This window comes from Pholcus phalangioides, unplaced genomic scaffold, assembly GCF_987345545.1.
Source record: "Pholcus phalangioides strain wild (caught in Gottingen) unplaced genomic scaffold, Ppha-v1.0 ptg000013l_1, whole genome shotgun sequence".
NCBI lineage: Eukaryota > Metazoa > Arthropoda > Arachnida > Araneae > Pholcidae > Pholcus > Pholcus phalangioides.
Window position 1 is genome coordinate 32,288,995 of NW_028301606.1, and position 25,596 is coordinate 32,314,590.

The 25,596-nt window shown below is 33.7% G+C and overlaps 1 protein-coding gene across 6 annotated transcripts in view; it reads right to left on the minus strand.

The window, feature by feature from the left end:
• LOC149078973 (cell adhesion molecule Dscam1-like) overlaps positions 1–10,540 on the minus strand; it is a 322,494-nt gene extending 311,954 nt beyond the window's left edge. For all 6 annotated transcript variants that reach the window (XM_089241214.1, XM_089241211.1, XM_089241210.1 and 3 more), the window contains exon 1: positions 9,915–10,540. In XM_089241214.1, coding sequence (XP_089097340.1) covers positions 9,915–10,014 — 100 coding nt within the window. In that variant the 5' untranslated portion in view covers positions 10,015–10,540. The remainder of the gene's footprint in view (positions 1–9,914) is intronic.
• Positions 10,541–25,596: the final 15,056 nt, after the last annotated feature.

A 25,596-nucleotide genomic window follows, 5' to 3' on the forward strand; every position in this document is an offset into this window, starting at 1 on the left:
GGAATTTTCAAGATGTTTTTGCATTTTTGATACTCAAAAAATTCATTAAAAACATATGTCACAGCAAATATTTTTTTTTTGTGAAAAAATAATTCACTTTGTTAAATTTTTTCAGCCAAGCTGATGTAAGGTATATTCAAATTAACATACAAGGTTTTCTAGAATTTCATTGCTAAATTCCATGTAGTGATACACACTTTTCGCCCCAAAAAATCTAATTCATCATATTTCTTCCTCAAAACTTATACAGTTTTTCAAGTCAAGGCCTAACTCTCTGAGGTTAAAAAAAAATCTACAATGAGAAAAAATAGCCACCACATTCGTGTGCGTGTGCATGCAGTGTCTGGAAGGGAAAATTAATTTTAGTGATCAGCCTCCAGTTTAAAGATCAAATGTGGTTGGCTATCTGAAATAAAATACGTGTGAATACTTTCATCAAATAGCGCGGTGAATTATAATAATAAAATATGCAGTTCTCTTGATTATTCGAAACGTAGCGTATTCATAATTCGTATAATACATAAATATACAAAGTGAAAAGATTTGTGGTAGTAAGCCTTAAAGCTAAGGAATTTGAAGACACGATTATGGTAAATGTTTTTAGATACAAGGTGGTCCAGAAATCTGAACCTGTTTCAAAAAAAGATATTCAATAAAATGTATCAAAGATGTAGACAAACGGCTTGAAAATAATTTCAAAAAAAATTTTATAGTTCTTTTTTTACTTCCATCCATTTTTTCCTGTTATTTCTAACAATAATTTCGCAAATAACAAGGCGAGATTTTCTGTGCAGACTTAACATCATTTGAGTCACTAAAGATGCGCATGTAAACATTTTGTAGTAAGTATAAAAAATTTTGAAGCCTTACTCTTTCAAATGCTCCAAGCCGTTCGTTTCTATATCTTTAAATTTTTATTTATTTATTTATTTTTCCGAAACAGGTCCATACTTCTGCGCACCCTATATCTTGCATTGATATTTCTTGGCTCGTACAAATCGTTTTACAATTCGATTTAGTTAATGGAAATAAATAAATCAGTTTTGGTTCCTCAACTTATCACCATGCTAAATGCACTAAAGTGAAAGAGTAGGCCTATATTCATGCAAATAACGAGAAACACGAGTGTGTGTTAGATGTAGACGCGTTATAATGTGTCCAGCTAAGTGCATTATGAAAATAACTTCGCTTTCCATGTTGATTCATCCCGATGCATTAGTCTATGCGTATTTCACATCTATTTGTAAACGCACGGTCTCCGGCTCCACAGGGCGAAAGAGTGGAGCGTTTGTAAAGAGTAATCACTCATAGCATCAGATCTAACGCGAATGTCTCGACCAATCCATTCAACGTATTCGTGCTCGCCGATCGCCGCTGCATTTTCCTAAATTGCGACTCTGGGAACGTTAATATACTTCCATTCGAAGACCAATGAATGTCGTTGGCACAAGAACCATCGAAATGTAGTGTTCACGCCAGAACGGACAGGAAAGTGGTGAACGCACGCCCAAAGTCCAACTGGAGAGAATAGTAGCAAGGCATTTCCTGGACTGAACAAGCCTTTCAACCGAACAGAAATCTTGTTAATTGCACACACACATACACATATTCCAGCATCATTCACTTCACTCTCTCTCTCTCTCTCTCTACTACTACTTATACTACCAACGCTGCAGCCGTACAATTCATGCTCTGGAGCTAATAGCTTCACCGGAGAACATTTCTAGAAAGCTTTCGACTTGAAAACAAGTACCAACCTTCAAACTAAGCGGTTCTACAGCGATGAGAAAGACATGGAAAAGGAGCACTGAGGGAGTGAGAGCCGCACATAGAATAAGAGAGGAATCTACCGTACTGAACTTTCGTTCCTCGGGAACAGAAAATTAATAGCTGCCCGAACGGAGGAATAACACTTCAGCCACGAGGAATACATATTATGCCGAGGAAACTCTTCACGGGAAAACAAAGGAGGCGCTTCAATGTATAAGAGAAGATCAGCAACGGAGATTTGCCGCAGGGATTGCCTTCTAGCTATTTGTTCGATCTCAGGCATCCTTGCTAACAGAAAACGACGAGGCGCACAGCTTCCATCGTGTTTTAGGCTCTTACGGTTCGGAAGAGCTCTCAGATTATTTCGAGCTTATCTCTGCTTCCCCAGCTCCACTCACCTGTTCTCGGTTAGAAATTGAAAAGGCTCAGACGTGCGCTTCTCTGTGCTGTTCCCAACAGCGAAATTTCAGCTAGGAAATCCGAACTGTCATAGAGTATACGTGTTTTTCGATTTGTATACGTACGGGAAATATTTGGATAGTGAGCTGTGTCGTCGAGCCAGTCATTTTTGATTTTTCAGAGACGAAACATTTCGTGTGTGTGTGTATATATATATAAGATATTTTGTGATTGATATGTTGGTTGGATTGTCAATTTCATGTGCTTGGGCGTCTTTTTATTCCTTCTTTACACTTTTTTTGAAATATTTCAATGTATTTCGACTAGAATTTAGCCCCGTAAGTGAAAAATGAATTTAATGCTGCGGATATTTTTTTTCCTTCCAGTTCTTTAAGGACTTTATAAACAGTAGAGTATAAGTCTGTATCAGGGCTGGAAAAATCTATTGCCTGACATGCCCGGAGAATATAAAACTTCGACCGGGCATGCATTTTTTTTCACCACATGCCCGACGTTCTTACATGCATGCGTGGGATTTTCTCTCAGGAATGATTTTTTGTAAGTAGTGATGCAAATGCACAGCCCAGTGTGCGTATGGGCCCTCATGGGCTACAACTTTTCTTTAGGATAACTTCAGAGCAGCGATGTGTGCGCGAACGCGAAAGACGTTTGTTTAAGATCACTCCTAAACACTTGTGTGTGTCGGGAGGATACATTATTGTTGCTTAGCATTGAAAAGTTAGAGAATTCCAGTCGATTTCCCGTACCGATAATTTATGTATGGATGAGAAATGCACATAGATATTTATTGAAGGCTGAGAAGCTTGCTGCCATCTAATGGATATAAAACAAAACTATCTGATATAATTCCTAAAATAAGATGGTTGTTGATTTTAAACAGATGTGAAGCATGAAAATGAACAACATGTGGTATGAAACTTTGTTTTTGTTATCTCATGCTTCATACCGTTGTAAATTATTAGCTCGAAATTACCGAATATTATGTATTTATATTGAGAGCTGGAATTGATTTTGTGGCAAACATAAAAATATATGTATATGACCGATATTGTAGCGCATAAAATTGGTTCCGATATGTAATGAAAAAAATAACAGTTTCGTACCATAAAAAATGTTGTTCATTTTCTTGCGGCGTCTCGGTTCAAAACTAGCAACCATTTTGTTTGAGAATTATGATAGATTATCCATTGAATAGGATATTATATATTATCCACAAAACTATCTAACTTAGCGTAGTTTCTTGTATTTATAATAGCATAGTGTAAATGTGAAATATAATCAGTGAGAAGGTCAGGAGAAATTTCCCTCCTTTTTTTTCACAAGTTCTCAAATTATTTGTCCTATTTATATTGATTCAAGAAAATGTTCGATTAATTTCAGTGGTCTTAAATGAGGAAAAAGGTTCAAGAACTTTAAACTAAACCATACAAGGCCCAGGCTTTAGTACCTAGCAACATTTAATTTTATCCATTGTCTTACAATTAAACGCTACGAGACCCTATAAATATTTATTGTAAGATGTCCCGGTTTCTTCCAGGATTTGTCTCAGTTTTTTAGTCTCATGACCTATCCCACCATGACCTCTCACCCTATCCTAGGTTCGCACCTGCCGATGCCTGGTCCCGTACCGTAAATCGATTACGATTCTATAAGCGATTCGAATTGTAACTTTGTGATTTCTTTACCGACGCCAGCAGTACCGAAAGTTTTAACTAGTAGTTTGACTAATTCTAGACTTTTAATTGTGACCGCATTACTTTTGAATTTTCGTATTTCTTTCAAGAGAAAAAATATATCTCTGGATTTTTTTACGCAAATGTATCGGTTCGTTTTGTATTTTAAACTTTTTTTAAGTAATTAAATTCGGTGATAATTTTTCGGGCATGTATTATTTCAAGTTAAATGTCAGACAAGGGATATTTTCGAAGATTTGTCCAGTCCTACTATAAAAAAAATGTATTGAGGATTGTTATGATCTGCTAAGAATCTAGTGTCAAATTATGACATGAAAACAAATAGGCCTCCAACTTCCTTCTATTATACTAATACACAATAAAAACCAGCCTTTTTAAATTCTTTCCAAACTTTCTATAACTATTCAAAGCTCTGCTACCCTGGTTAAAATTATTTTATTAATTTTTTTTTTAATTTAATTTTTTAACTTAATTTTTAATTTAATTTTTTAACTTAATTTTTAATTTAATTTTTTAACTTAATTTTTAATTTAATTTTTTAACTTAATTTTTAATTTAATTTTTTAACTTAATTTTTAATTTAATTTTTTAACTTAATTTTTAATTTAACTTTTTAATTTAATTTGCTAAATTAATTTTTTAATTTAAATTTTATCTTTTATTTAAATTTTCGGCAGGATTGAATCGCATTTTGAAAATGGAAATTTTCATAAAACATTTTGGAATATGCATTAATATATAATATTTCATATAAAGTGAAAAACGTATGCAAAATATAAACATAATTATCGAAACATGTTCATGATAAATGATGAAGAATTGCAGGACTTGTTTGACATGCGTTCGGCCCGTGTAGAACGAGGAAAGAATATCGAAAACGTGTGAATAATCCAACTGTCTTACGTACAGAAAAAAACAATATTCCATTTATCCTTTTCCGAAACGCGAAGTGATATTTCCAATATCTGAACTTCCAAAAAGATCGATAACTATTACGTTTCTCATTCCTATCTTTTTTTTTTATTTTTAGTTTTCTTTCCAGATACAATCTTGATGATGGGTTTGCGCCACGGAAAGTACAATCATTCCAGTGTCTGCGTGACGTTTTAAATCTAAAACTAATTCTTAAGATTTCATCCTTAGAACAAAAATAAAAAAAATAACAGCATCAGAAACAGGAAAGAGTCGTTCCCAAGAAAGAAGACTTGGATTCTCAGGAAATTGTTTCTTAAATTTCCACGCAAGGGAGTTTCCTTCATACATTCTAAATTGAATTCTTGAGCATTGAGATAAGGTGAAGAAAAGGTTCAGTGGAAACTGTTTCTAGAGAATCTTCGGGGCAGAGAGGGATAGAAAAAAAGAAATCTCAGCAGGATGGAACTAGATTTTGAGTTGTATTGAGTGGGGGGGGGGGGGGAGGGAAGATAAAATAAGAAATTATATAGAGGAAAAATATCCATTCCGTTACATTTGGGATGTTCGTCTAAAGACTTTTGCACACAGGTGATATTGTAGTGTGCTACTTCTCTTCAATTCTACTCAGTGATTTGATCTTGGCTCAGGATCTTGGCTCACGGAAATCCGAAAATAAATCATCACGGTCAAGAGATACGAGAAATGATTTCTTTCATCACAAAAATGTAAGTATACTAGAATAAAAAAATAATAGTTTTGGATAAAATTGCATTACTTGTATTTGAAGCATCTGTGTGAAAATTTGAATTGAAGAGGATATCGTGTTAAAAGTAAATATAATATTAGCCAAACTTCAAAGTAAAACAAACATTTCGATTTATTGCCTATTATATATGCTTTAAAATGATTTAATGTTGAATGAATGTATCTAAACAATTAAAGTCCGTCGGTTTTTTTTTCTTTAATTTTTCAAAAAAACATTTTCAAGACGATTCTCTACAACAGTGTTTCTTAACTGTTTTTCGCTAATGGCTCTCTTTCGACCATATTTTCGTTTGGTGACCCTCTTGTGTTATCCATGTGACCCTATCCATCAGGGAGCGAAAACATTATTATTATCGAATTGATTTTTCGAGCAAATGGATATACTGATATTGAAGAAAAATTCCATAATCATGATCAACAACCCTGATTCAATGAGGGCTTTTTCTTTTTGGTGGGAAATTATGGTTTTCCGTCTCATCTCTATTGGCTTTCGGGCAAAAAATGTTCTAGAGGTCCTTACTTTAGCGGAGAGGTCTTTAACCTTTTCCTAGTTGCGAGCACTCTCTGTAGCCACCATAAAAATGAGCACCTTTTGGCAAGTTTGATATACAAAAAAAATATACAAATCCTTGAATGAAATTTGTATAAGGAGTTTAATCAAGAGCTTACTTTGATCAAGAGCTCGCGAACACGAAATTGAATATGGGCATCGAGCACTTTCTGTAGTTCAGGGAGTACCGTGGTGCTCAAGAGCAACGAATTGAAGATGCCTGCTTTAGCGGGAAACAACAGTTTACGTATGATTACGCCAATTATTGTCCATTGGCCATTCGTTTCACTAATCATGGTACCAGATTTCATCATAGAAAACCCTCACTGCCCATTGATATTAGGGCCATGCCTGGATGGGCTCAAGGAGCAGCATCGGGGGTTCCCTATGCTTTGCTGGAAGTATCTGTGTACACACATACTGATTCTAGAAAAAAAAATGAAATCGCATTATCGTGAGACGCGCGTACACACTCGAAACCGGACTGTGTCCGAGTGCGCGTTTTAAGAAGGCCCTGGCTCTATGGGCAGTTCCGAAGGCAATTCTGAAAGTATTCTTTCTTTTCTTCACCATATTTCACATGAAGCTTCATATCTTTATCTGACGTGTTATTGTTTTTTTAACGCATTATAGTCCCCTTTAGTAGGCTGTCATGGCTCCCTTTCAACGTGATTTTTCCCTGTGGCACTCTTGGAGTATCTCAGAACTACAAGGGGGCATATCATGGCCTCAGGTTGAGAACCACTGCTCTGAAATTCTATCAAATAAATGTTGATTGATATAACTGTATATCGCGTTTTCGTTCAATAATGCTTTTTGTGTATCTTTTTTTTCTGTTATAGTATGTCTTTATTTTTATTTTGTCTTAAAAAAAAAAGTGCATGTTTAACAAAAAAATATTATTTTTTTTTATAAGCTACACTGAAGAAAACGTCGTTATGCATTTTTGGGCAATTAAATGAAGTTTCTTCTTTAAAAGAAGGGGAAAAAGGACGAGATGACCAAAATTTATGATTATTTTGGATATGAATTCCATTAATTGAAATAATAAGAATATAAATGTATTTATTGTTTAAAATAACACTACTTAACGATTAATGCTACGAACTTTCACTCAACAGAAAATAAGGAAAAATAAACATGCAACTTCTGTTTTCAATCCAATTATGATTATTAAGATTTTCAATTTTCATATACAAATTAATATATCATCTCGTATTTTTGGCAAACCAATCAATTTATTTGACTCAAGACTTCCATTCGGTGATTAAATTTGAAGATTTTATATCCTTTCGATTTAAATAAGCCATAATCTCCGAAAAAAGTACTACTTGATTAAAAAAAGAACTTCTAGATTTGTTATTCGAAACCTTTCACGAACCCAATTGCTTTTCAGCGAATGACTAACATTGCCCACTGAAAAAGACAAGACAGCTACCTAAAGAAGAACCATATAAAATAACACGAATAGTAATTTATAGGAAATAGTTTTGATAAGATATATCACTAATATTTTTTTGAAAAAAAGAGGAAATATATTCAAATTTTTCGATTGTAAAGGAGAGTTAGAAATTTCATCAATCAATATTTTTTTTTTACTTTTAATTTTTATTAATGCAACATAAAATTAATTCAAAGATTGAATTTTATAATTTTATGATAGTGACAGAATATTAACTATAGCCAATAGCTTCTTATGTAGGCTACATTATGAGAAGAAAATGTATATGCGAACGATAGTTTCTAAATTAAAAATACGGAAGTTTCAAGTAGCTATTAAATTAAAAGTACTTATATCAATTATGTAATTAATATGAAGAGTTCATGATAGCGGAATAATATTTGTTGTAACAACAGCTCATTATGCAATTTATGAAAAAAATACGCTTATGAACAAATATATTTTAATGAAACGTAACTGAAATATAAGTTGTAAGGTAGTTATATCAAGTAAAAAATTACTTTTATCAATATCATGATTTTTATCTGAGAATGTTACCGGTATTTATTATTTTATTTGCTTTTTCTAAAGATATTTATTTCAAAATATTTTGATACTACGAGATACGATAAAAACAAAACAATAATAATGACATAATGAAAGTTTTATCTCTTAGTTTTTGACTCGTTGCATTATTTAAAGTTCATCTCAGAAAAACTCATAAATTTTAACAAAATCACTATCGATATAAATTCTGTTTTCACAAAGGAAAATGTTCAAAAAGATGCATTGTGAGGATGGGATTATTAATATAAAATGTCCCTCTCACAATATCATAATTCAATTGTATTCTCATAGAAATCATTGAAATATATCCTATGTATATAGTTTTTATACTTCTCATTTCTTACAAATTATTCACAGAGTGATGATGACATATATATGACACTTCCATATGCATTCAACAAATGCGATGACTTTTGCTTTTTAATTTTTTTTTTGCATTTATTCTCTGATACATTTTCTCATCAAATATAGGAAGATATATTTTTTTAATATATTTTGCGTATATCTAAAGTATGATTAGTATTTCTGACTGAATTCGGATATTATCTGTCAGATTTTGAAGAAAAAAAATATTTAGCTTAATAAATTCACTTAACTTGAATTCATTCAGCCGGATGACCAATAATAAATTCATATAAAGTTTGATGTGACAAATAAATAAGTTATCACTAATCCATTATCATTTGAATCTATGATGGGCTTTTTTTCTGTTTTGATCATTAATTGGAACTTAACTCGCATAACTAATGGTAAATGCCGTAGTTGGCGTATTGATGCCATATTTTTAAAACATCGAATGATGCTAGTATATATGACACATTTTGCGTTTTCAAATTCATTTTCATAAAACAAGAGAATTCGTATTAAAATAATACGTATGTGGCAGCAGACACGATTATAATTTTTTTAGGATAAATGTTTAAAAAAACATATTTCTTTTTAAAATAAAACTGATTTGTATCTCAGCTGCGTTAGAGGTTAATAATCCGAAAAAAAGTCGAATCCTTGTTTGATTCGTTTTTGGCCTTTTGATTATAAAAGTAATGTCCAGTCATATGAGATCTGCCGTTTTCTATTATAGTAATTTATGGTATATAAGAATATGCAAGAGGGTCATGATGAAACAGAAACGGGTTTTTTTTTCATAAGAATATATTGTGGAAGAAGAACATGTTAAAACAAATATTTTTTTCACAACTGATTCCTGATTTTGCGCCAATATTTTGTTTATTTTGGTTTAAAAATCCACATATAAAATATTCGGATTCTTATATATCGTCCCCCACATGCTAGAAGCGTAAATGTGCAAATTTTAACCCATTTTTTGATGAGCTGGTTGAATACCTTATTTTACTATCAAGTTTTGCCTGAAACGGGAATGTGTATCCCCCTTGAAACATATGTTACAAAACATTTTAGAAAAATGACTTTCGAAAAGTAACATGGGTAGAGTAAACATTCAAACGTCATTTGTCACGTTCTTTTTTCCCCGACGGATTTTGCATATTCATGCTGCTAGCATGAGGGAGACGATATGTATTTGTATTTACCGTTTTTAAAAATAATATTTCGTTTCAGATCCACTTGAGAAAAATTTACATAGTAAAAGATTGAAAAGTGATCCAACTTTGCAATTTAAAATCTCTAAATAAGAAAAATTTCAAAATTTTTAGATAATTTATCATGTTTGTATTCAACGTGGATAATCACTCTGATGATAGGTGTTGATAACGCACTGTATCACTCTTATAACTACGATATAAGTGATAAAACTTAGTAAAAAGTCACTTACTTGTAGAGAAGAAGATGCAAATAACGGTTATGTATCTCACGGCGTAAAAAATCATATTGTAAATTTTATTCTGCCCAAGATCCACGGATAATATAGTCATGACTCACAATTTGTCCGTAAGTCATCTCTAACTTGAGGCTGAAACAATGTTTTCATAATAGGAAGCGTAGAAAAGTTTTATCCCATTTAGTGAACAGAAAAAATCTGAATAGCACGAATGTTTTCTTTGTTTATTTATCCACAATAATTATTTTTATTTGGAATGGATGTTCATAACTGAGTGCACGAATGTTTTGTCTTCCGTTGATAAGTTATTACGTTCATATCACACACATAAGTCATCAATCACGTCACGATTAAACTAAAGATAGCTTTTAATGAAATGTTTTGACAGTTCCTCTGATGAAAAAAAAAATTATTAAAAAATAACGTTATTAAAAAAAGATGAAAAAATTTGTATATAGTCAGTTTCGGAGTGATATTTGCGGCGATAACATGTGCGTGTGGATGTGTTGATACCGCACTACGAAATACCCGCGCTGTAGCACGCGCACGCTGTGGAGGATTGGTTGACGGTAAGAGAAGAGGATCGGTTCGGTTTTGTTCTCTTGGAGGTTTGTGTCGGAACTGGCAGTTTCACGAAGCTTTTTCCTTCGACTCTTTCGCGGTATTACTACTTTACTAAAGGCGTAAGGAAGGGCGCCCCTAGCGGCCGTAGCTTTTTGACTTTGGGCAATTATTAACACATGACAGGGGCTTTGGGACCTCTGAACGCTATTTTTTTCTTCTCTTTAACTAGCGTTTTTTTTTTCCTTTTCTAACTCGCATGTTCTTTATTCTACTTCTTCTTGCCGAACTATTCCCTGGGCGTGAGAGCGAAAGTTACCAGATTCTATCTCTCTTACCAAGTCGGGAGACGATAAGAAAACCGAATAAAAAATATTTTAGATATAAAGAAAATAAAAGGTATGGAGATAAAAAAAAAATATATGTTTTGTTTGTGAGATGAACGCTTCCACTGTACGCTGTTTAAGAGCTAATATAAAATAAGCGGTCTGAAATACCATAACTATCGTTGCTGTAAGTGGATAAGTAAATTTTGCCAGAATGTTAAATAAATTTGTTACGACGCGCCACGCACACACAACTAATGAATTTATTGTTTAATTAACCTGATGTCGGGGCTAAATTATAATTTCAGAGGATTATAAACAATACGAAGCTCACTCATATGCATTTAGATATACAGCACGATATTGTTTACACAAGTAAGTCAGACAGCCATTTTGCATACAATATCTGACTTTTGATTTTGAGTTTAAATTTCCTTTAGGTGGTAAAATATGAGAAGAAAAACAAAACACAAGCATATAATTTCTTGATTTTTACCCATTACAGCTGTTTCGATCTGCGCTCGTACAGTTGTACTTTCATACAATGAAAGACCGGACACAACCCACTCCACATCTCTCGGAGAGAGAAGGTTTTCCACATCGCTCTGAGAGATATCGAAGTGTTCCCGAAGGATAGATGCGTCCGGCAATTTTATTAAATAACAAGTGACGCAGAGCCGCTTCCGACACACAAATGCAAAAAAAGTTAATTGATCAGTGGCCTCAATAATCATCCATATAACATTGTCATGAACGAAATATCAATATAGATTTAGGGCAATCCTGCCCAATAATGATGACTAATCTAGAAATCTCGCATATAACACCTGTAGCTTTCTACAGGAACATCCCAAGTTACGCTGAATCAGATTTTTACGCGAATTTCTGTGAAAAAATGTATATTAATCAAATTCAAACACATCACCAAGTTATAATCATATGGTAATGATTTTTAAGTAAATAACAATTGTTTTGTCGGTTTCATCACATTAACAAACCTACGGCGATTTTCGAGAGGTAGCTCTGCAATCTAGGAAGCTGTTAAAGATGAACAGTGATGATTTTCCCCGTGATTTTTAGTGACCGAACCGCAAATATTTTATTTCATCTACCATATTCGCAAACTGTCACGTTTCCTGGGGGTTTAATATTTCTGCCAATCTTGAAAAAATCTGTTTAATGTGACGTCCATTTTGATGATAATACTATTCTTAATTAATCTCAATTCACGGGGAAAGTTAATTGCTTCTATCTAAGCACAAGCAGCTTATGTTTCTCTATGAACTGAGGTGCTATCAAAATATTTAAAGCACACTACAAACGATGTCCATTCGTACACTTTGTAGAACAGAGCACTTTTTGAATGATTACAGTAGCAAGGGAAGTTCTTATAAAGCCATACACGAGTAACCTAGTAAAAAGTATCATAATAATAAGAAAAAACTTCTACACCCCCCCCCCTCCCTCAGACCCGATAATCTGGTATATTTATATAGGGCTATTCTGAATTCACGGGGATAAGTTTAAGAGTTAAGTCTAGTTTAAGAGTTAATGTCTCCTAAACAAGCATTTTTGGTCGTACAATGTATGTCCGAATTGCAATAGCAAAGCTGTAGCGGATGTTTTTAATGAGGGCGCAACAGCACTTCACCAAAAGCAAATATCATAGTTTTCTGACGGTTTTGCTGCAATAAGTGTAGTCAACTATTCGAGGGTGCAGGGTATTGCAATCTAGTGGACCCTCTCATGGCGCAATCTGGGGTAACACAAATTCTACCACAAGTCATTGTATCCCTTGACCATTGTTTATAGCGCAGCATAAACTTGATTGCCCTTGCACCATTAAAAAACACCAATCTAATCCGAAGGTGTATATGCACCCCTCAAATGGCGAATAGTACATATCGCAGCAAATCCGTCAGAAAAATATATTTTCCTTTGATATGGAGTGTTGTTTTGCACTATCTAAGAACATCCTCTACCGTGTTTGCTATTGCGATTTGACCGCACATTCTGTGATCAAAAATGTTGTTTAGGTGTCTTATATATATATATCACCTTTTAAGGTTTGCCTCATGAATTTAGAATCACCCTGTATGTATTTCTATAGGAAACTATCGCGACTTCTACGGTTCCACCTCTACCACGTAAGTTCGTCATACTGCTTAATTGCAATGTAGAGTTGAGTATACTTTTCATGTCTAGTTCCTTTTTGATGTCTAAAACATATTCGTTAAAATATACTTAAATTGCAATTATTGCTGAATAGTGATTTTTAGGAACGTAGGAATTAAAACAGGTCCTATTTATTCGATGACTGTCGCATGTCGCAAATAGCGCATGTGATTTGACATGATAAATTAGACATGGTTGGCAGGTGACGCACGATACATACGACAAATATTTTATCCGAGACTCTATACGGAAAGCATAAATCAACTATTATGATTGAATGAGTCCACAGATATTCTCGAAATCCCCAGACACTGAATTAAGAACGATAGGAATCGAGTCTCTTTCGGAGAAATACAATCAATTAAACGTCTGGAAGTAACTTATTTTTAGTTCCAATACTTTCCACCGAGTGATTTAATAGGCTGACATTTCCAATCCACATGAATAAATTTCGTCCGATATGAGTGAATCAGAATATCATTCGAGTTTAGTGTCTCACATTAGCCGGTCAGCTGCGTATATCTGCAACACACGTTCTCTCACAGGAGCTTCCTCGTGAATAAACACGTGCGTCAACATAGCTATGAGGAATCGACTGACCTGAACTGATTTGATTTCCGATTGCGCAATAAACTTGCTATCTTCACGCCCTGTTTGTCAGCAAATCATTGGCGAGCAATATGTCGAACATGATGAGAACGATGACGATCGATCTGTACAACACGACACGCAAACTAAAGCATAATAAATTCTATTTTGCATTTATATACATAAATATGCACAATAATAAACTAACGTAGTGCATTTTGAAATGTACTTAGATATCGGATAAGTTATATGTTTATTAAATATTGATGATGAACGTAGTAAAATGCTGCGCATAATATTACATCTGTACTGTATTAAATAAAGTATTCATATGATGATTTGGTGGAAATGGCATTCGTAACTCAATTTTTTTCGGTAACTCATTTTACGAATACAGTGAAGACTCACTACAACGCTACTCGATATCACGATAGATCCCTCTACAACGGAAATTTTCTCAAATCTTGTTTGGGATTGCCTATAATCCAATGTTAAACCACTCCCGATACAACGATATCCTCTACTACGATAAATCCTTCTATAACGGTATTTTTTAAGAGATTTTGAAACTACTAAAAATACATTTTTCAAATTTTGCTCAAACTCGTCTTGAATTCAATTTTAAGCTCGTCACTTGTTTTCATTCTTGTGACGGCGTCTGTAACATCGGAAGTTTCTACTATATGATCACCGAAACAATTATTGAAGTTATATAGGAATTGACACTTTCCGTGTAAGACATATGAGTGTAATATAGTAACCTTCTTAACAGAGGTGTAATTCATAAAACAAATTTTAATAATGAATCAATCAAATCCAGATTTTCACTGCAAATAAATACTTTGATACGCAATTTCTGATGACAATAACACAACACAGATTTTGAATAACGCTGATTAAAAAAATTCAGTAACGCTGCTAAAAAATATTCAACAAACTAACTTGATACAAAGTAATTATGTGCGATGCAATCCTATGTTGTATATTGCTGTTTGTGTAACATGTTTCTATTTTTGAAATAAAAAAATAGTTTTTTATTTTTTCTTATTTGTGAAATAAATAGAACGAAAAGGAGAAATAACAATAGCATCTCAAGTTTGGTTGCACGCGATTACAATGTTGTCTCTCGATATAACATGCAACATAATACAGGGTGGGCAAAAAGTCCGCAAAAAGTTTAACTCAAAAACAGCCGATAAGTGGCGCTGACGTGCACAAGTCAAGGAAAGGTACGCAAATAACGAACAGAATGCCTTCAAATCATTTTTTACAGCGGTATGTGTTCCACATGACCACCACAGGGGATAACACATTGCAGGCGAGTCACAAATCCAGCGAAAGCAGAGTGCAGCAGGTCCTCATACACGGTTTACAACGGTAAACCGGTTGTGGATTAGGAGCGCCAGTTCCTATATAACCATCTCATTTGAATATTTCCACCGAAGTCACTTGTACCAGCGCCACCTATTAGCTGTTTTTTAAGTATTTTTTTTCATGTTAAAAAAAACCCATGACAGCGATGCTAACCCTGCAAACCGTTTTTCATTTCGATTACTTTTATAGTTTTTATTCATTTTTTTGTACACACAAGTTTCTACGGACTTTTTGCCCACCCTGTATACTTTTAATATATATAATTTTTTCACAATACTGTTCCTCGAAAAAAACCGTAGATATCATACACAGACTGTCCCAAATTGTTTGCGCAGCAGACATCTCTGCAACTGTTGTGTGACTTCGGAAACACACACACTTCATTAACACTTTTTTTTTCAACTGAAGTGCAGTTACTTAAAATCACAAAATTTGTTTTGAGGAGTCGCATACATGAAAGAATAAATAAATTAATTTTTTATAGTTGTATGTACTAATGTGATTTGAAAAAAAATCATATTTTGAATTAAATATTTATTGAGGTATTAGATATAAAATATCATTGTTTTGGCAACTTATCACTGTGCTGTTATTACAAGTTTATTATTACAACTTATCAACTTATCACAAGTTTTCATCGGCTCCATTTTCAGGGACTGTACATAAATACAATGAACCCGCCAATTTTTATATAAATTAAAACCAGGCAAAGTTTCTAATTTTTGTGATAATTTTTTTGTCATTCTCGATAAATAACATTTTTGACAACTATTTTGACAATTACAGATTTTTTACAATTTTGAATATAATTTATGTTTCACATTTCGTGAACAACACCCTGAATCATTGGTGATAAATGCTGAAAAATCCAAAGTCAAATATATTAAAATTTCATTCAAAAACGTGCAATATTTTGTAAACCACATCTGAGAGTGATGTGGATCATCACTCATTGAGTGGATTCATTTCATTGATTGGAAGTTTTTGCGAACAGGGTCTACATAAAAATATTTTTTCCCTTTTTTTGTGTATACGACCCCTTGGGAAATATAAGACATTTTGAGTAACCTCACGTCATATGAAAACTTTTTGTAAGTGAATGAATGTTTCTAAACTTAACGGTTGAAAAGGCAACCTCTGTGCAAACAGTTTGGGACAGGCTGTGTTATATATTATATCAACATATTCGAATATCTTCTATGGTTCGGAGAATTAAAATACCGACTCCAATTTATTGTAAGAGTTTGGTTGTTTTGGTTATAGAGTAGGGACCGGCAACCAGATTGAACGCAAATCTTGAATGAAATTACCTCGTGCCTTTACTAATTAATAAAGAAACAATACACATAAAAATAACAAAATCAAAATAACAAATAATAAGTTCAATGTTCTCTTATTTTTTCTCTCTCTCTCTTGTTATAAGTTCTTTCTGTTCTATATTGTTTGTTAAACGCAATTATTTTATTTGGAATAAATATGTGGAATTAACATATTTCTAGAAATCAGCTTCACGTTAAACATGTATTTCTGCCGCACTGAATATACATTAGAAGATTCCATTTATTAGGCATTATTCCTCGTGATGATATGAACTATAACCACGAAAGCAAATCCTTTAATTGGATATTAATTTGTAAAAACTCATGGTACCACGCCATTCATCTCGAGCGAAATAACCTATTCTATAGGAAATAAGATTCGCACTAAATGACACGATCAACCTCGGGTTTAACAATCCCTGCATCATAAAAAAAAAAGTTACTACGATGACGAATATATATTTCATCGGCACCAGAAGAAGATCCATGCCTATCTCATTTCACTTTTATGTAATGAGATTATATCCGCATTTGTCATATTCCACCATCAGCGATGGAGGCCATCAAACTCTTCGGTGTGATAAGAATTAAATATGTCGAATCAATCATCTCTAGCGATAAAAGCCCGTCAAGAGAGAACAAAAAGCTTAAGAAAACCTGAAGAAATGATAATAAAAGGGCATCATCTTTTCTTTCGGGCCAAGATATTATCGTTCTATAATACATTTTTTTTTATTTCGTTCTTACCTGAATTTTTTTTTTTCCTTCTTATTCTAGAACTTTCCCATCATTCAGGAGGGGATAATGAACGTAACGTAGAAGAGGAGTTGTATGTCGAACGTAGACAACTCCGGTTGAAAACTTTTCAAAAGCCTGGGTAAGTTTTCTTCGACGACAATCTTCTTTCTATAACGCCTTCTTCTAGTTCTACTCCCATCCTCCCGCAAGTGTCAGAAGCAGACATTTCCAGGGTCTTCGTCTAACAAAAGGCAAAGAGCTAGAGTATAGATAGGAGAAAAAAAAAATTAAAGAGTTAAAAAAAAAATACTATCTTTTAAAAATATAAGAAAAAGATTTATATATAAAAAAAGGAGAGTAAACGTGAATTGGTTCAGTGAAGAGACAGGTCGTTTGAGACACTTCTCAAGAAGAGTTGATTGAAAAGCCCGTGGAAAAGAGTAGTACCTTTCTTTCTTGGGGAATGTACGGGATGGGCAAATGCGTATACATTTACCGGGAAAGAGTGAAAGCAAGCAAGCACGAGAAAGGACTCCGATCAGGTACTGCACCAGTGAAAGCAAGAAAAAGAATAGGGTTTTACTGTCGGAATGTTATTGAGATAAGAGAGTGAGTGTAAAAGAAAATAAGGAATTCACTATAAAAACATTGAGGAAAAAGGTTTTCAAAAATCGAACACTGTATATGGTACTTTTTTTCTATCCATAGCAAAGAAAAAAAAAGTAAAGTGCAAAATCCTGTCGAAAGCTTGCGGTACTTCGAAGTGCCACATCTCGGCGATTTTCCATGTTCGTCTCAGCTGCGAGTGTTTTTTCGTGCTGACAGCTTCCATTTACACTGTTTTATTTCTCCCGCTTTTTTAATGTTGGTCTTATTGTTTAAGAAAAGGGTTTCTCTGATAGAGACATTGTATTGAACAACTCTAGGGTATACGAGCTATCAAATTTAACGAATGGAAGGTTATATAAATTTAATAAATCGTACTTTTTTCAGATAGAATTATTGAGGAAAAAACTATTTTTTTTTCCAATTTTTTCCAAAAAAATTTGATTTATATAAGTAGATTATGTAACATTTTATTTTTTATATGAATTGAGAGAACATCGATATTTTCCTTGAAAATAATCCCATCCCACTTTCACATTTAATATTTTTATAAAATTAATAAATTATAAATTATTATGGTTGGGAATCAGCAATTTGAGTATCACCGAAACTGCAAGGTTTTTTGACTGGATGATAAATTAAAAAATAATGTATTCTTGACACTCACACATGAATAAATCAATGAATTTGATTAATTAGCACACGTTTTTATGAAGATGCATGAAGATTCAATTTAGTTATAAACTGAATACGGTGTTTGAAAAAGAGGAAATTGTATCCCATAATAACAAGGCAATAACGAACGAACGCCATGATTCTCTACCACAACGGATGTTCGGAAAGTAAGTTTCGAGTGAAGATAACTGAGAAGGGAATGACCATAATTGGTAAAAAACGAAGGATAATCCATTTCGGAATATCTTGCACGCATAAATGTTGAATGGGCAGTTTTGATAAAATTGCCACTGTGACATCAAATGTGCATCCTGCTGGTGGCACACTCACCATTGAAAGACCAGGCAGACCCCGCTTCACATCTCAGAGAGATCTCGAAGCTGGTGGCACAGCGGTGGTCGGCAGAAGTTGATTGGTTTTCCTGTGGTTTTCTAGCTTTGAAACGCCTTCAACACGATAAATACTTAACATGAAGTACAAGCGTTTACCATTTTCACTTCAAAATATGGAAGACAGACTTGCTGCAGCAAGGGAACGAAACAAGCACAACCCTTACGACATGACTATGTTACAGCAAACACATACATCCAGATCAGTTCCTTAGAAATTCCCTGCTTCCACGAAAAACACGCCATCTGTATGGCTGACATTTATTTTCTGCGGTTTCTAACTTCGAGAATCAGATGCAAACCTTTCACCCCGTTAAAAAATCTCACCTTAGATATTCAATAACTAGGCTTCACTCACAATTTGGAAAATAGATGGCAGCACTTACTTCACACGTGTTATTACACAAGCTCACACACTTTTAATTACACTTCCTTCTGAAAGTGTTTAGAAGCAAAATGGCGATAGACAGGATTTGTGCTCGTGCTAAAAGGTTACAACTTTATGACAGAAATTAATTTTCTATCCCCATTTGTTTGTGTTTTAGTACTGCTAAATTACGAAGTGGATGACCGGGATCGCTGACAGTGAATGCATCAGTAAACAAGCTATTTTCAAGTAAAAAAACAAACACTTTTTAAGTCCCTATATACAAAAAAGTTTGGTTATACGTTTCTCAAAAAATCCGTAGTTACTCGCAAATATACATTTAATTATACTAATAAACCTTCGAATGTGTTTGCAATAACAATTTACCGTCATTCAAAAAGTAATTTAAATTCGTAAGTAAACGTAATAGGTTAATCAAGTTAAAACTCAAGAACTGATATTTTCAACTCGATTAAAAAAGCACTTAAAAACTCGCAGTATAAACAAATAAAATGAGTGACAAAAATAAATCTAACCGAATAGAAAAAAATCGAGTAAAAAATTGAAATGAGATGATTTTTGTAGATTTTGAAAGCGGAAAGAATTTCAGGGGAAAAACAATCATTTTGGAAGCACTAGTTTTCTCAGAATCTAAAATTTCTATGAATATGAAACTAACTTCACAATCTTTTTTTTTCAGCAAGAAAGTTCCTTTCTTTTCTCTCTTACCTACTTTCAAATTCCTCTTTCCCTCCCTCTTTTTTTAGAGAAATTTGCATTTCCCTTTTCCTCACAAAATTCTTGGTTTCAAGTTACTTCAAAGCGCATTTTCATATATTTTTTATATATTTTTCCCTATTTCAAGGAAAGGAGAAAAAGAAAACCATCCAAAATCACAGCAATTACCCCGTAAATGCTGTGAATTGACTGAAATTGTGCATTCGAGAAGTACCAAAAGATTTCCAAGTGATGGAATATCAAATAGAAAATGATAAGATAGTAAAAAAAGTGATTTTCAGTTTCTTATTATAAGAATAGATATTTTTACTTTTTCACATAATTCTGCTGAGGTCTCAAAAAGAAACATAAAATGCTAGGCTTGCAAATAATAAGTACGTTAAACAGATTTCAATTGTTATCATAACTTAAATTACATGAAAGCTTCACAGAAAATTTCGTTTCTCGAAGCAGAGTTAGAATGCAGTTCTAACTCATATATTCCAATTTTTCCTGAATTCTTCTAATTTCAGAAATTTGACCGATGCAGAGTTAGAATTTGCCAAAATAATCATATTATGCCATATTTTATGGTCTAGAAGAACTGAACTAATCCAATCAAAGGACGATACTAAGTATGAAGACACAAATCTTAAGAATCAAACTAACTTACTGGTGTAAATTGGTTTTTCTGTGGATTTTCAAGCATTAAGCATAAATACAGTCAAAATCAGCTGTAACGACATCGATTATCCCACGAAATGTTTTCATTAAAACCGAGATACTTTTAAAAGCGAGGTTGACATTTCAAGACCTTTGAAATATGAAAATATAAACACATGCAATTAAATGCTATACGTGAAGTTGTTATTTCAATACGATTAGGGTGAACATATTTTACCCAGAAAAATACGGTAAATTTATATCAGAAATAAAAGACATTGTCAATTCTCTCTCCCCAGAAATTTATAACCAATGTAATGTAAATAATACTTGGCAGCAGATAAAGTGCTACAGCAAATCTACTCAATTGAAATATGCATCACGAAAAAATAGGAAAAAAGTTGAACATAACATATTAATCAACACTTGCGTTTAGTCTTATTATAGTTCAATTATGTATTGTATTCTACAAAGCGTCAAAAAAAAAAAAGTAGAAAAGCGTGAAAAAGAAGTGTAGTTAAATCCCAGGTCGTTGCATTTGCATTGACGCTATCTTGAAAATACGTCAACATAATTATTTATAGAAATCCGACGAGATCACCAATTAATGTTCTACTGGAATAAGAACATGGTGTCATTATAACTGAATATCATTGTATGTGATAACACTTGGAGTAGAAACATCACACAACAATTCCATAGAATTGCATTTTCTATTTTTTTTCTCAGAATATATTTATTTTGAAATTTTTCATGGAGACCATGAAGTCGTTTTGATTGATTTTTTGGAAGAACCCGTCATGGTGAGTAACTCAGCAGAAATCGCCTTCTAGCGATTGTTTCGAGCTCTGAAATTTGTTCGGCATTATAATTATGCACAATAACATTATTTTAGCAATATACGACAACCTATATACCTTTGAAAAACGAATGCTATGAATTTGAAAAAGGGAACGCAGTATTTAAAAATTCATATAACTCATATAGCATTTTTTTTCGCGGAAAGAAATGGTAGTTGATTACTTATATTTGTTCGACTACATCAGGCTAATTTCAAGGTGATTGATGGCACTCGACTTCAGTACCATTTTACTAAGTTGTCTTAAAGAGCCTCCTAGTGATTTTTTCTAAACCAAATGCCAAGAAACTGTCAAAATATATTCCATTAGGATGAATATAAAATCACGTGAAGGAGCTCCACGAAAAAGAAACTTAAAAAAAATACTATTTTAATATAATGTAATGTTTGCATGCAACATTATGTAAATGTAAGAATAAACTGCAATTTGATGTATAATTACATATATAATGTTCCTACTAATTTTTTAACTACAGTAAACGGATATAACAACATGGTTATAAAATTTTATATACGGATAAAAAGATAGTTTAGCGTATATAATTTCTTTCTTTCTTTTTTTTTAATTCGTAGAGCACGTTTCTGAGAAAAAGAATACTCTTCAAGTGCAATTTAAATTCTGAGAGAACGTTACAACATATTAATATTTATTCATACACTATGTAGAAAGAACAGATTTATTTAAAAGGTGCCCATTATCTCTGGAGAAGTCGGATGATGTTTTTACATGACTCCGAAACCATAACTACAATGATAATGAAGGGAAAAGAGAAAAAGAAACAGGCAGATGAAAGAGAAATTATAAACCGCAATGAATGTAAGGAGAAGAAAAGCAAAAGAATGGTTTGTTGAGACGTTTCCTAAGAAACGAGTAAGAATTTAACAATTACGAATACGAGAAACTCGTGGGAATCCTAAATCGGAAATAAAAAAGAACTTGAACATATACTTGAGTATTTTATTCGTTTTTTTCTTATTTTCCGCTTTAAAAGATCATTATTTCTCTTTATGCATTTTGAAATTTAAAGAAAAAATAAGAATCTTTTCGAACGAGTCTTTAACGGATGTCTTTTACGGTTTACCATTTATCTATACTGTCGAAATATTATTATTCAAGTGCTTGTCATAAAAGTTTCCTTGTCAGTTATAAGTTCTTTTTTTTATTCGTCTGTGACTTTTTTTTTTTAACTTAAGGTTTTCCCGGTGTCTATATTTGATTTTTTTCACACTTGATATAAAACGCCATGCAACGAAGTTGAATTAAAAACATACATAAAAAGGGATATTAGATATTACTTTTTTGGTAGAATCAATTAATGAATTTCTTTTACGGATTTAAACATGGCGTTTTGTCAATGGAAACTTAAATGATCTGAATATTATGCATATTTATTTGTATTCCAGATTTACGTGACATTTACGTACTAATTTCGCTGGCCGCGTATTGATCGATGGAAAATGTTTTCATTCAATAAAAATGAAAAGCGTGCGACTGTCGTGCTTTATATTCACTACAATAGTTATCATACCTTTACAATAATGTTCGCATGATTAAGACTTTTTCTCGATGTTTATGTATGGGCATTGCCGTATTTATTGCCTAACTAGCTACACTAGTGTTTAACATGATCACTATTTTCTTATACATTTTGTACAGTCATGTAAGCACTTGTAAAAAGACAGCCTTTAGGTGCGTAAACGCATCTTAATTGCAGTTAAATGTGATATTTGGAATTGAAGAGTTACACATGGTGATGGGGAGAAATCCTGGACGCATTTAATAACGAAAAAAACCCACACAAATTAATAAAAAAATCACCCAATTTACCAAAAAAAGACGAGGTTTTTAGCAAAATACGTATCAAGGCATAGAGTTTGTGTTTTTTTATTTTTCAAATTAAATAATTAAAAAAAGTTCAGAATTTCGTATGGATTGCACTGCCTTTCAGAAAACTCAACTTAAACATAAATACAAATACAACGCCACAACAGGCAAATTGCCCAACGAGGTGGCTGACTTAAGAACATCATGGATCCCCGAGCCCCTACCTACTACTGCTACACCACACATGCACCCCCCTCCCTGCGGAACCCCCCAACGAATCGGTAAATGCGGGAATGTGCGTGTACGTGTAGTGCAACCTGACGTATAGTTTGTTTCTGTGTAATGCTTGTTATGTGTAGTGCTGTCATCTGCCCCCAGTTTTACGAACTATGAGTGAAGTGTTATGGTTGAATGATTTACCGTTGTAGGACTGTTGCTCTCTGTGGCGAGACTTTTTAACGGGGAGATCGGCTCGCATTTGCGCCTTGAAGTTGGGAACCACAGAAAACCAACTTCAGCCGACCACCACTGTGGGGTTCGAACCCGGATCCTCGCATCACGAGTCCGGCACTATAACCACTCGACCACCAACATAACACATGAAATGAGACACAAACAGTGCCTAATTAATGACATATCTACGATTTTTGTTACATCAAACCACCACATTTCTTTATGAGTGTCCTTCGTAGCTCAAGCTACAACTAAACGAGTGAAACGGTGATCATGCAGAGTTTCGCACAATTGGCTGACGGTTTTCGAAATGGGATAGCAATGAAACGATAACACATATTACAGTCATTCTTACGGAATATAAATGTGCAAAGTCAGCAATTTCAGATACGCCATTCATGTTGCAAGGGGATGTTTAGTTATTGAAATTTTAAAAAAAAAGGTTATCTACGGGGACACACTGTGCCCAAAAATGCAATATATAGAAAGTTATTGTCCTGTGTCTCCTGATGTCAAAAAAACATATCTGTGCAATATTCGCAGAGATATTTGAATTCAAAAATCGTTGGAAAGTTGGGGAAAAGCCACAAAAACTAACGGGCAACGGTCCTTTCCCAAGTTTTTTCCGATTTATGAACTCAAATATCTCAGCGATTATCACACTTAGGAACGTGGGATTTTTTTGACATAGGGAGAGATAGGGCAATGACTTTGTACTTGGGTTTTGAGCACACGGTGTCTTTATGAAAAACTATTATTTTTATTTTAATAACTATACATCGCCTTGAATAATGAATGTCGTCACTGAAATTCCTTACTTTTCTGAATTTCGTATCTTTTTATGTCCATTGGTTGATTTGTAACTAATTATGAAAATTTATCCAAGAGTTCTCACCCCCCCCCTCTCCTCCTCATCCGTATATTGTTCTTAGATGTAAGAGTGGAACGTTATTATAGATTCAAATACTGTGGAAAAGAAACAAGAAACCTTCTTTGCACAAATTGGCATTCTTCAAGTATGATTCCAACATATTTTGAAGCACGAACCATAGCAACAATAGGCATAGAAAATTCGAAAAATGCTTGAAGCTTTCCTTAGAAAATCCTATCGAACCACAAGAATCGCATCTCTTTGGTTCTCCTTCTATAGAAATATCTTTCCAATCTCTCCAACGCCCGGAAATTCGTTCGAAAATGATATCAGATTCTCTTTCTTCATTCTAATGCGAACACGGGCAGATCCTTTTCACGTTTATACTATATCGGTTGCCTTCCATCGAACAGTGTCTTTCCCATCCCGAGGGCTATAAAAGAGACTTGATAGAATTGACGGGCTTCCATAGAAAAGTGTTCGGGGAAGTCGTTGCAGCAGAATGTTGGCCGTGGCGTTATGGCTTTAAATAGTCACGGTACGTGAAGGTTTATAATATGTCGAGGCATTTCTTCTTCGGTGCCACGATAAAGAGGCGCTTTTCAGGTATCGATTGTTCCAAAGCCCCGATGGCAAAGTCAAAGTTCACTGACTTAACTCATCGAGACTTACGATCAAAGGGTGTCAGCGCCAGATACCAGGGTGATAATGAGAATCTTAGAAGTAATAGAAGGTTTGGGCGTATGCGTGGGAAATCGAAGGCAACGCCGAAAGTTCGCGGCTCCTGCCCCTTGCAACGTATCCCAAAGCCAGATTCGATCAAGGATAAAAGGAAAGAAATTATATGCGCGTGCCAAGACAGATAACCGATGCCTTGGGACTGATATATTTAATTAGGATGGCAAATTTCCTTTATCTTGACACCTCTCATTTATTTTCGAAACTTGGCCTATGAGAAGAATGACATGTCTGACTGGCTTAATCAGGAAAAATTGTATTCATTCATGGTGTGTTTATATTCTCCTAATTTTTTCACCGAATTTCCCTAAGAGCTCGTCCACTTTTATCGTTGAGGCTTGTGTTTCTTTTTTAACCATCCAACTTCTTCTGTAAAAATGTTAGTACTTGAGGAAGATAAAATAATATTTCAGAGATGTTTTCGTAACCTTC